Genomic DNA, 12295 nt, shown 5'->3' with positions numbered 1-12295 from the left:
CCGGCGGGGGTCCCCGGGCAGCGGCGCGTCGCGCGCGGAGCGGGCGGGCCACCCGGGCCCGAGGCGCAGGGCCGGCAGGTGCGGCGGGCGGAGCGCGGGGACCCGCTGGCGCCGGAGGAGGAACTCACTGTAAGTGCCTGAACTTGCGCGGGGCGGCTGGCCGCACGAGGCTGGGGAGGGGGCGTGAAAGGCGCGGGGAGGGGCGCGGGGTCTCCACGGCGACTTCCCGAAAGGCGTGTACTGCGTCCCCGCGGCTTCCGTCCCCGGTAGAGAACAGGTGGGTAGCCGTGGTGACCGCGGCGGGCTATTCTCGAGCGGGGCGGGGGGGGCATTTGTCATTTTCTACTCTGTACGTTCCCTCCTCCCTCCTTCTCGGCTTTTGGGATTGGCCGCCGCCCAATGGACCGAGACTTTTTTCTCTCTGGGTCGCCCTTTTTTGGGGAGGGCGGAGGACGGTGGGGCCAGCTATTTGCGGGAGACCTGGCGGTGGTGGCGACCCCCTTCTCGGGGCTACGCGCCCTAGCCCTTGGCGCTGCTGGCTCGCGCTCTCGGTTGTACGCACCCGGCGGCGCGGAGAACGAAATCCGCCGGTGCAAAGTACATTTTAGAAATGAACATGTAGAGCGTGTGCCATTTAGTGAGAGGTGTTTGGGGCAAAGAATCAATTTAACTTTGGCCACGGTCTTGACTGTGTTAACACACACACACACACACACACACACACACACACACACACACACACACACACACACCAATGAACAGAGAGCCCTTGACCTGCGGCGAACGCCCGGACCCACCCGGCGCCTGGCCGCGAACCCCGCGGGCGTGGCCGACGTCTAGATCCCGCCGGCTAGGGGAGGGCGCCCTGAGGTGGGTTCCTGGGTCCCCCAAAGCCCCGCCTGCTGAGCGGTGGAGGTGACCCCGGCGCGGGCGCCCAGGCCCCCTCGGCGCTTCCTCCCTCCTCCTACGAAATCGCTCCCGCTCGTCATCTCGGTCGGTACAACGCGGCGCACGCCTGGGTCCTCCAAGCGCCCAGCCAGGAGCCTCCCCACCCGCGCGGGCCCGGCGCCCGCTTCCGCCCCTATTTCCCAGGTTTGAGCCGCCCGCGGCGAGGAAAGGTCGCGAAGTTTCAAAGGTGAAATGGATTTTCGGCTGGGGCCGGTGCTGGAATGGACGGAGCGGGCGGGGCCGGCCTGGCAGCCATCGACCGGGAACAGAGCGAGGCTGGCTGCCTCAGCCTGCAAGAAACAGGTGTTTGAGCACGATAGCGGCCGCCAGTCAATTAACCCATTAAAAGCCCGCTTTACCGCATTGATTTCCCGGAGCGCGAGGGGCCGGCGTCCTGGAAGCCCCTTTGTGAAGGGCAAGGGCGCGAGGGGGGAGGGGGTTGCCCTGATGGCACCCCCAGTTAGCGCAGGGGACCCCTAAAGCCCTGCCCACCGCAGCGGTGTTGTCCAGGCGGCCAGGTCGGTGTCTTTCCTCACGCTGGAGTTGGGAAAGGAGGGCTCCTGCTCTGATCTACCCCAGGACCATGATCTTGTTACCCTAGGCCCCTTCCCCGCCCAGCTTGGGGCTAGCGAAGTGGCAAGGGCACGGAAGTGCCCTGTGCCGACCACTGTGCCAGACACATCCTACTGTGGCTGAGGACCCCCGGTTAAGGCTGGGACCCACAGAGCAAGGAATGCCGCCCCGCCCCCCTCCGTGTTGCCAGGTTCCTTCCCGGAAGGGCGCGGCGGGCCGGGTAGCTCGGCCTGAGCATTTTGGAACACAGAGAACACCAAGCATGCTCCCTGAAAGCGACAGAAAATGTTCAGGTGGCCTTGAGTTCTGGGTCCTTTTTATTCCTGGACAGGATGGAGCAAAAGACCAAGCCAGGCGTGGGAGTCGGCAGGTCAGGGGCCGGGGGCTGGGGGACAGGCTCGGGCTTGAAAGGGCGAGGCCTCCCTCCGAGGACCTGGGTGAACCGTGGGCTGCTAGACTTGCTGCCCACGGGCTCCCAGCCCACCAGTAGAAGGAGGTGCTGCGGCTCCGCTCCGGGTGGCAGCCTACCTGCTCACTGGCAGAGGACCCAGTCTACCTGGGAAGGTGGGCAGTAAGTAGCCTCTCCTCCAGGAGCAAATGTGGCTGTGTGTTCTGAGGGTTGAACACAATTTTAGTCAAAATATAAAGCAATCAGAGACTTCGTACCCTGCAACCTGAGTACCCCTCCTGGGCTGCCCGGTGGGGCCCTTTGTCCTTTTGGGGCCACTCCCCAGAGCGGTGGGTGCCAGTCCGGGAGCAGGCAGTCCCTGAAGGGAGAGACAGCGCCCGCAGACGGTTGGAGAGGTGGGATCTTCCTTCAGCCGGTTTTGCAGGAAACTATGTTCACTCACTTTTTCCCCACTGCCCACAAGATTTAAGGTTCAAAGTTGCTCTGGAACAGGGCTGTTTCTCTCTCTGATCTGCGAAACCTCCTCCATCTCATTTTCATGGTGCCTGCTCCCCACGTTAGTTGGCATCCTGTGGGGAAGGGGCATCCCTGGGGATGCTTTGGGGTTGCTGCAGGTCCTTCCCCATCCCTCTTGTCCAAAGGCTGCCACCACAAGTAATGACAAATGAATAATACGAGTGTGCTCTCCAGAAAGGCCCACAGGGCCAGGTCGGCCCCAGGCCTTCACCCCGCGGGAGGGAAATGGGATTTCCCCTCTGAGGACAGCTGGTGTCTGTCCCCGCCAGGTAAGGTAACCAGCATTCCAGTGCAGCCAGAGGGCCCTCTCTTAGCTCAGAGCGCAAGGCAGTGGTGCGAGCTTTGGAGCCCAGTTCCACGGCTGGAAGATCTCAGCGGACCTACTTCTGTGTTTGCAGTTTTCTGGAGTAAGCAACACACGCAACTGAAAGGCTTGAAATTGTGTCAAAGTGATGTTTTAATCTCACTGAAAAGTGTATTAAAGGACAAGATGTAATTTATGTGAGACGCCTCGATGAAAGGAGAGATTGGAGTGGATGCTCCTTTCACTCCCGTGAACCCGTGTCATGTTGATATTGAAGCCTGTGTAGCTAATCTAATTTGCAATAACAGGGATGGCCTGTAAGAAAAAGCATCTCTGATTTCACTTTATTTCTTTTCATTAGAAATTCCTTATGACTTGTCTCCTCTTGTGAGTGATGCCTTTTCTATGTGGGGCTAATGAGAGAATGTGATACAGGGCTCTCTCCTGCTCCCCGCGGCTCTTTCCTGCAAACGCCCCTGGTCACCGGCTCACCTGGCCTCGCCTGGACCCGGTGGGGTCGCTGACGCTGCTTGAAAGAGCGGTTCTCAGCCCTGCAGAAAGGAACCTGGGCAGCCAGAGCCTGCTGGCCGTGTGCGTTCACCTGCAGGGGCTCCTTGCCTCTCCCAAGGACTTTGGCTTTAGAAGTTAGCTCAAGCAGAGGTCCTGTATTCTCAGATCTTTACATTCTACAGATTTTAATTTGAATAGTTAGGAAGCTCCCCCCATCCCGGAAAGTTTGATCTTTGATGAGTCTTTACAGGAGCTTAGAAAACCAAACACACCTACCGTCAGAGGAGGTGCTTTGTGTTCTTACTATCACATGGGACACAAGCATTCTTTACCAATAAAAACCTACACGCGTTAGAAAATTACAACTTTTGTACAATGTAACAAGGTGTATTCAAACTGTTAATTATGGGGGTTTGTGTAAATGAAACTTTACCAGTGACCCATTTAATTTTGTGGTAATTACTGACAAAATAAGACAAGGATGAATCACAATGCAGTATATTTATCTTGAAGGAGACTCTTGCGCTGAGTGAGGTAGTTAAGCCAAGGAGTAAGACAAAATTTGCCGGGGGGTGGGGGGTGTTGCAGAAATATAAAAAGTACATAAAAAACACACTGTGAAGTCATTCGGATTAAAACAGCAGAAAAGGCGACTCAGGTGGCCTAAAAAAGCCCATCCACATTTTAGAGGCGCCGTAATTTTCTCCTCAAACTCCAAGGCTCTGGCGCCGTCAGGTCAGCTGTGCGGATCCACGGACTTGAGCACGACTTTGGCGGGTCCTACAAGGCGGGGGGCTCTTCCAGCTCGGCCTCGGCTCTGGGCCGCACGCGCCCCCGGGAGGACAGGCGGCACGGCGCAGCGGCCGCCGCGGGCCACCGCGGGCAGGCGGGCGCGGAGGGGAGGGGCGCCGACGCCCCCGCACTCCGGCCCAGCTCGCTCTCCGCACGCGCGTCTGGCGGCCGTCTCCTTCCCGGCTTCCTCGCAGGGCTTCCAGTGACCGGTCGAGGCCGGGGACGCGGGGCCGGCGGCTTCTGGTCAAGCTCCGCCTGCGGCCCCGGCGTCAAGCAGCGGCTTGGCCCAGGCCCACCGGCCAGGCCGCTGGGCACTAGCCCGGGTGCTCACCCGAGCCGCTCGCTCGCCAAGTTGTTAATCGGTGTGGACACGAGAATGCGGGCAGCGTGCCGTGCCCTCCGGCGACGGCTGTCCTGGGCGGGGGACGCTAGGCCCTCCCGGCTGGCGCCCCGGGCCGGGCGAGGGGTGGGAGCCCGGGCAGAGCTCGTCGCGTCTTTGAAGGCCGCCCAGCAGAACTGCGCGCTAAAGCTGCGCTCGGCCCGGCTCTCCGCCTCGATTGGTTTGGTTTGGGCTGAGTGGGGGCCCCCTCGAGGAGACGCCAGCGTCCAGGTGTACGGGGCAGGTGGCCGAGATTCTGGTGGGAAAGTTTCCCACAGAAGGGCCGGGCAGGCCGAGCGGCAGGAGGAGCCCGCGCTCGCTGGAGGCGAGGCCCCGGCGGCCTGGCACCCCGCGGCCGCCCAGCTTCGCGCGCCCGGCCCGCCGCCGCCCTCCCTCTTGAGCGCCTGCAGCTCCGCCGGGGCCGAGGGCGCAAGGCTCCCCTCGGGTCTCAGTGTTTCCCTCCCCTTGTCTTCTCTCTTTCATTCATAAACCTGGTGGCTACAGACGCAGCTTGAATATTGACGTCTCTCCCCCAACAGCTCCGCCGTTAACCCAATTACAGAATTCATCAAGAACTGTGTTGAATTATCTCTTTCCATACAGTATCAGCATTAGCCTAATTAAAAGCTATAATGTCTGATATAATGATTAAATCGTTAGCTCTGCTGTAGGGAAGCAATATTTTGTTTTCCCTTCAATTAGAAGCTGATTGAGGTTTTCAGAGCAGGTCAGCTGTGAAATTTGAATTATATGTGTGAGTACTGCTCACAGGGTGAGCCCCTACTCGAAAGCTCCCAGAGATTCTCCAAATGCTTTCACCCAGAGAGCTAGGAGGCACAAAACAGCACACACGCACGCACACACACACGGTTGTTTGCTCTTCAGTGTGAATTTACGGACCCCCACACTGACGGCTGGGAAGAAAGCCGTGTTTGCTTTCGAGGGGAAGGGCTTTATTCCCCCTTTCCTGGAGACGCTACAGGCTCAGCCCTCCACACCCGGACGCTCCCAGCGGAAGGAGTGGACGGCGGACCTGTGCGCTCAGGGAGGCTGCACAGGTCCCCTGCTCTGTTGCTCCCCCTAAATGGCACAGATGCCCTACGAGCGGTTCTTTTTCTTCTTCTTCTTTCCCCTCTTCCATGACTAGTTTTTTCTCCTTTAAAAGAAAGAAAAAAAATCAACAAAGAAACTTTTGTGCTACTTTGGCTCGGTTGGCTTTGTTTGGGAACAACGGGCCAAGTTAGCAGGGTCAGGGCGCGGAGGGGGCCCGAGGGCGCCCGGGGACCCGGGACAGACAAGCGCCCCCCACCCCCGCCACGACCCCCAGCCTTCCCTCGCGCACCCCGGCTCGAAAAACCCCGAAGACGCGCGCCGAGCCCTGGAGCGGCGCGCGAGGCTGCAGGAGCCGGGAACCGGGCGCAGCGGCGGAGAGCGGGGGCCGGAGGCCGGCGGCTCCGCGAGGCGGCGAGGGCGGCGGCGGCCAGCAGACGGCGATCGCGGCCCGCGCTCCCGCGGCTCCGGGCAGGGGGGAAACGCGGCCTCCGCCGCCGCCCTCCCGGCGCTGTCCCCCTCCAGCGGCGCCCGCCGGCGCCGCCGTCCCTCCCGCCTCTCCTCGGCCTGCGCCTCCTGTCGGCAGAGACGACCTCGAAGGCCTGAGCGGCCTCCGGGTCTCCCTTTTTCTCCTCGCCCGCGCTCGCTCCCTCTGCCGCCTTCTCCTCCCCGCTCGCTCTTCTCCGATCACTTTTTTCTCTCCGCAAATCCGGCCTCGAATTGGCGGCTCCCTCCCTCAGGATTTGCCTCCCTAGACTCTGGTCTGAGCCCTTTGGGGCGACACCAGAGCCTGCAAGGCTGCGCCCCGGGCGGTGCACGGAGGCGTCTACGCAGGGCCTCGGTTGTCCACGCGTCCCGGAAGCCGCAGGAGCGGAACTGTGGGCGGGCAGCGGCCCGCGGTCTGCGCGCATCCCCCGGGCGGGTGTCCCCAGGACGGGCCGGCTGCGCCAAGGCCGCCCAAGACAGGCGTTTTTAGGCTTCGCGGTTCCCCTACGGTGACCTTTTACCAACTTCCGTCCCCACCCCCCAACTCCTGACCTGTCCATCTCTCCACCTGCTTGGAGCTTTAGACTGGCGCTGGTACAGAAAGTCACCTCTAGGTGCCTGAAAGGTAGCTTTCCTTTAAAGAGTGCTGGGGGCAATCTACAGGGGATTCTATCCACAGTGACCCTCTCTGCTCCCGGGATTCCTCCTAAGCACAACCACGGGGCGGGGGGGGGGGGGGGGGGGGGGGGGAAAGCCAGAGCCAAAAGTTTTAGTTACTCCACAAAAACAGTTTTCGCTAGTGGTGGTAGAAGTCCAGAAATCAATTTATTTGAGAGTCAAGGGCTTTTGTATAATTGCCTAAATACATCACACACATACATATGCATATATTCGGAATGTTTATACACCTAAGTACACATATGCATCTACCCTGCCTGAACACATGTATGTTTATGTCTGCATATATTCTTTGTGGGCATGCGTGCATATGTGTGCATATTCTGCATGTACACGCACATATATTCTGTGTGTACACACATATGGATACATAAGCATATGTGTGTGTATCATGTCCTCTGAGGAGGCTTGGATCTGAATTTCCTTTCAGATCATGCCCACAAGTTAAATAAAAGAACGGGAAGTATCTTTACTCATCCATATTTCCGAGTTGATCTTCATTTTGGCATTTTGAGCGAAGAGATACAATGAAGTCTCTGAAAAGCCAAAAGAGCCAATGTGGTCAATCAACAGCAAAGTAATCCCTCAGTCAGGGCCTGGGCCCTGACATTACTGGAAAATAGTGTAGTCTGTCTTCAAACCCTCCAGTGCCCAACCTTGGAGAAGCCCTCCAGTGTGAAGGAGGCCCCTGCCAACCTGGTGGGGGGTGGGAGGGAGTAACAAAACCGGGGAGAGGAGGTGTTTTTCAAACTGGGTTTTGGACCGTTTTCTCTCCTTTTAAAGAGTCACTGGGGAGAGAGGGGTCAGAAGGAGCAAGCAATTGAGGCTCCCAAAAGCCATTAAGGCAGGAGGTGATACAACGCTCCTCAGCCTCCATGCCAGGACGGAAGGCACGGAGAGGTCTGGCACTCACCGCCCTGCCACTGCCTAATTGGCACAGGCGACTGCTGCCAATCATCTATCACTTGGCAACAAGTTACACCTGCGGCTCTAGTTTAATGCTTCTGCACGTGGGCACCCATAGAGTGTGCACCCGCCTGGGCCCAGGGAACATCTCGTCACTAAAAAGGGCTTATGGAGAGCGCCCTGAACGCTAAGCACTAGCATGATCTCACACAAGGCTAAACCATTTACCTCCTATTTAGAGGCTCTGGAAAACAAGGGTAACATCGTATTTGGAAACAATTTTCAGGACTATGGTAGAAAGAAACCAGACCATTTCAAAGTCGGCTATCCAAGTTCCCAAAAGCATAAAGCATTCCTGCAATGCTAACTGGAGTGCGGGGTGTTTATAAAATAAATTGCTCCATTGATATGGAAAATAATGTGCCAAGCTTGACTCACACAAAGCATTTTCAGGGGGTCTTAGGCTATTTAGTTTAAAATCTAAATTGAAAAGCAGAGGAAAAGAAATCTTTCAATTGCTAAGTGGATAATATAGTTTATAATTTGTAAACCATTTCCTTTATTTCAATCTTGCTGACTTTCCATAACACACTGGATTTCACTGCACACCCATCGCCTCCTAAATTATCAAAAGAAAAACGGGGCTGTAGCATTCTTAAACAATATTCTTGTTCTTTTTTTGTTCACTCACAATGTAACTGATATTTGGAGGTAGTGCATACAACAAATCAAAAGATTTAACAAACTGGATTGATGAAATGAGAAGGTAGTTGAAAACCAAGTTTATAACCTAGACCTTTAGTGAAAAATTAAATACAAAATGACGTTTCCTTTCTAATATAATTATGTATTATTTGATGAGTTCACTATGAAACACTGAATGGCCTGAAACGGAAGCAGTTCAATCTGCAGAGACCAATTTGCTGTTGCACTGCACCGTAGCAACCTTGAAATAGTAATAAAAAGGCTACAGTAACAATCATAGTAACTGAGAGGAGGGAAAGGAGGACCCCCGCACCGTGGACAAGCAATGGGGTCAGGATATTCACAACCTCAGATTTTTTTTCAATGGTGGGGGGGGGGATAAGGTGTCACGTAGTCACTGCGCAGCATACTTAAACATCCGTATTAGTGCGCTCAGGGCCACCCTCATCCTGACACGTTTACTTCCACTACGGGAGGGTCAGTCACGCCGCTTTGCTTAGGCTCGGCTTTACCCACCCGCAGTCTCCTAAGCACCTCCCTATGCGGTGCTACACGGGCGCCCGCGTGGAGTACGCATGAGGGATGCTTGGGCTCAACGGACTCTCTGCAAGAAGTCCTTGGGCCACTTGCTTATCGTTCGGGCGGAAACAGTAGCGTGAGCGCGATGGTGGGGGCTTTGAGATTGGGTTTGGAAGTCTCTTGTGCGTCCCCAACTGGAAGACACTTTAAAGTTTAGGAATTATAATCGCAGGTGGGGCCTTCCTCCTCCCAAGAACCAGGCCTTTCGTTCGCATAATGTAGGAAAACGGCATTTGCCGCTTAATCGTGAGGCTCCATTTTCCCCGTTCGGTGTCCAGTGGGCCCTACTCCGTTCACACAGTTTTCACAGTTCTTGGGCAAACAGATGCTGGAAGATTCGCTCCAGAAGAGCGCGGGATCCATCATTCTTTTGCGATTTAAACAAACTTTTTCAACTGTTGAGTTGCTACTAGATTCCAGATAGATCTTGTTTCCTAGTTCCCTAGCAATTTCTTTTTAGGAGGAAAAAGCTAAATTGAGAAGAGTACGCGCCTATAACCCCCAAGCTCATTGGAAGACCCTCAAAAAAAAAAAAAAAATGTTCAGGGCTGATGCTAAAAGCAGCTATGGAGCCAAGTCTGACAAAAACGCCCCCCCCCCCCACCTTTAGGGGAATTCTTGGGGCCTGGATGGGAAGGCCTTCCTACGAGAGGGGGCACTGGAGAACTTCTCACACGCGGCGGCGGAGCAGGTATCCCTGGGAGGGTCTCACAGAAGAACCCGTGGGGGGCTTTCGAGTTGCGGATCTCAGACGCCCCCCACTACCTCCGGCTCCGGAGGGCGCGCCTGTCCCTCCCAGGCCTCGGGGCCTGCCGGGGGTGAGGTTCTCGCCACGGTCCCAACTTTCCCCTCCCCAGCAAGCGCAGAGTTGGACGGCGGGGGTGCAGAGAAGCTGGGTCTCCACTGCACTTGTTTAAACAAGGCTCCAGGCTGTATCCCCACCCCACCCCCCCGCCCCTCCTGCCGCTCTTCCTCCCGCCCCGAACGATTCTTTTCTTCGTCTCCGCTTTTAAACCCAACCTTAATCGTTCGGAGCGCGCGGGCGGGAGAGGCGAGGAGGGCGAGCTCGGGGTTTGCCGCCGCCGCGCGCGCTCAGGAAGCAGCGTGGCTGTGCCCCCTCCCAGGCCTCCTTCCCCCTCCTTCCTGCCCCTGCTTTCCCTCCTTCCTCCCCTCCTCCCGCCCCGCCGCCCGCGCCCCGAGCATCTACTCCCTCCCCACGTCACTCGCCAGCGCGCCATGCAAATCACCGCCGCCGCCGGCTCCCATTGGCCGCGGTGCGCTCATTTAATGGCAGCCCGGGCCCGGCGTATGGCTGCTGGGCCCCGCGCGCCGCCGGCCCCGCGTGCGCCTCCGCTCCGAGCGCACGGCCTCGGGCAGGCAGTGGGCAGCCAGTCCCGGGCTCGGCGGCCCAGCTCTCAGGCCCTCTCCGCGCGCCTGCGCTCCCAGCGCTGCCCCCTGCCCCCCTCCCCAACGGCCCCCCTCCGCGCCCCCCTCGGCGCCACGCTCCCCCCGGGCACCTGGGACCGGCACATGCCCAGCGCACGCGGCGCGCCGCGCTGCTAGAAGTTGCAGCCCCGGACTTGGAGGCCGCTGAGGACCCAGTGCAGGAGTAAGGAGGCAGTGCGCGGCGGCGGCCGGCAAGGAGGAGGCAGAGAGCCCCGGGCCAGGCCCCGCGCACCGCTCGCGTCCCGAAAAGTGGAGCTGCAACTTGGCCACGACTGCACCTGTTTGCACCGCTCCGCCGAGGCGACAGGGCTGCGGCGGCGGCGGCGGCGACCCCGGCCATCGCCGTCTCCGGCAAGTGGTTTGAGCACGAGGAGAAACTTTGCAGCTGTGAGCTGGACCTGCGCTGAGTGCGTGTGTTTTTGCCTCTTGTTCTGTCGTCGTTGCTTCCGCCTGCCCCGTCCTTCTCTCTGGTAGGACTTCAGCCCCCTCCCCACGTCTCGCTCTGTTCCGCTGAGCCCCTCTCCATCCTCCACCCCCGGCCGTCTATGCTCCTGGCCCTCCCCGCGCGGTGCCGGTGAACCCGCGGGCCGCCCCGATGTACAGCATGATGATGGAGACCGACCTGCACTCGCCTGGCGGCGCCCAGGCCCCCACGAACCTGTCGGGCCCGGCCGGGGCGGGCGGCGGCGGGGGCGGCGGCGGCGGCGGCGGTGGGGTCGCCAAGGCCAACCAGGACCGGGTCAAGCGGCCCATGAACGCCTTCATGGTGTGGTCCCGTGGGCAGCGGCGCAAGATGGCCCAGGAGAACCCCAAGATGCACAACTCGGAGATCAGCAAGCGCCTGGGCGCCGAGTGGAAGGTCATGTCCGAGGCCGAGAAGCGGCCGTTCATCGACGAGGCCAAGCGGCTGCGCGCGCTGCACATGAAGGAGCACCCGGATTACAAGTACCGGCCGCGCCGCAAGACCAAGACGCTGCTCAAGAAGGACAAGTACTCGCTGGCCGGCGGGCTGCTGGCGGCCGGAGCGGGCGGCGGCGGCGCGGCCGTGGCCATGGGCGTGGGCGTGGGTGTGGGCGCGGCGGCCGTGGGCCAGCGCCTCGAGAGCCCGGGCGGCGCGGCGGGCGGCGGCTACGCGCACGTCAACGGCTGGGCCAACGGCGCCTACCCCGGCTCGGTGGCGGCGGCGGCAGCGGCCGCGGCCATGATGCAGGAGGCGCAGCTGGCCTACGGGCAGCACCCGGGCGCGGGCGGCGCGCACCCGCACGCGCACCCGGCGCACCCGCACCCGCACCACCCGCACGCGCACCCGCACAACCCGCAGCCCATGCACCGCTACGACATGGGCGCGCTGCAATACAGCCCCATCTCCAACTCGCAGGGCTACATGAGCGCCTCGCCCTCGGGCTACGGCGGCCTCCCCTACGGCGCCGCGGCCGCCGCCGCCGCCGCCGCGGGCGGCGCGCACCAGAACTCGGCCGTGGCGGCGGCGGCGGCGGCGGCGGCCGCGTCGTCGGGCGCCCTGGGCGCGCTGGGCTCGCTCGTCAAGTCTGAGCCGAGCGGCAGCCCTCCCGCCCCGGCGCACTCGCGGGCGCCGTGCCCCGGGGACCTGCGCGAAATGATCAGCATGTACTTGCCCGCCGGCGAGAGCGGCGACCCGGCGGCAGCCGCAGCAGCGGCGGCACAGAGCCGGCTGCACTCGCTGCCGCAGCACTACCAGGGCGCGGGCGCGGGCGTCAACGGCACGGTGCCCCTGACGCACATTTAGGGACGCGGGGACACTGCGGCCCGCGCCCACGACGCGCGAAGAGGAGCGCGCGGCCCGCCCGGGCGCCCGGCGCCGAGCGGCCTTGCTTTTGTACAGACGTTTCCACGTTCTTGTAAAGAGGAAAACACTGGCGACGAATGCGGGTGACACACGCCCCCCAGCTCACCTTTCCGGGAGCTCCTGGGGACTGCCAGGCGCAGACAACAGCCTGTGGTTTAGACTGACTTCGGTGTTTTCTTGAGACTTTTT

At 60.1% G+C, this 12295-nt stretch overlaps 2 protein-coding genes across 2 annotated transcripts; both read left to right on the top strand.

The window, feature by feature from the left end:
- The first annotated feature begins 399 nt into the window (after positions 1–399).
- LOC118356811 (spidroin-2-like) lies at positions 400–6457 on the top strand. Its single transcript, XM_035726600.1, has 4 exons — positions 400–597; positions 894–1135; positions 3996–4860; positions 5759–6457. Exons 1-4 carry the CDS (start codon positions 400–402, stop codon positions 6455–6457), a joined length of 2004 nt encoding a protein of 667 aa, XP_035582493.1.
- A 3942-nt stretch (positions 6458–10399) lies between these two features.
- Positions 10400–12046, top strand: SOX1 (SRY-box transcription factor 1). The gene has a single exon (XM_027591486.1). The coding sequence runs from the start codon at positions 10877–10879 to the stop codon at positions 12044–12046; it is 1170 nt and encodes a 389-aa protein (XP_027447287.1). The 5' UTR covers positions 10400–10876.
- Positions 12047–12295: the final 249 nt, after the last annotated feature.

The sequence above is a fragment of the Zalophus californianus genome, chromosome 3 (assembly GCF_009762305.2).
Source record: "Zalophus californianus isolate mZalCal1 chromosome 3, mZalCal1.pri.v2, whole genome shotgun sequence".
NCBI classification, from domain to species: Eukaryota; Metazoa; Chordata; class Mammalia; order Carnivora; family Otariidae; genus Zalophus; species Zalophus californianus.
This window is presented reverse-complemented; position numbering and strand designations above follow the sequence as displayed.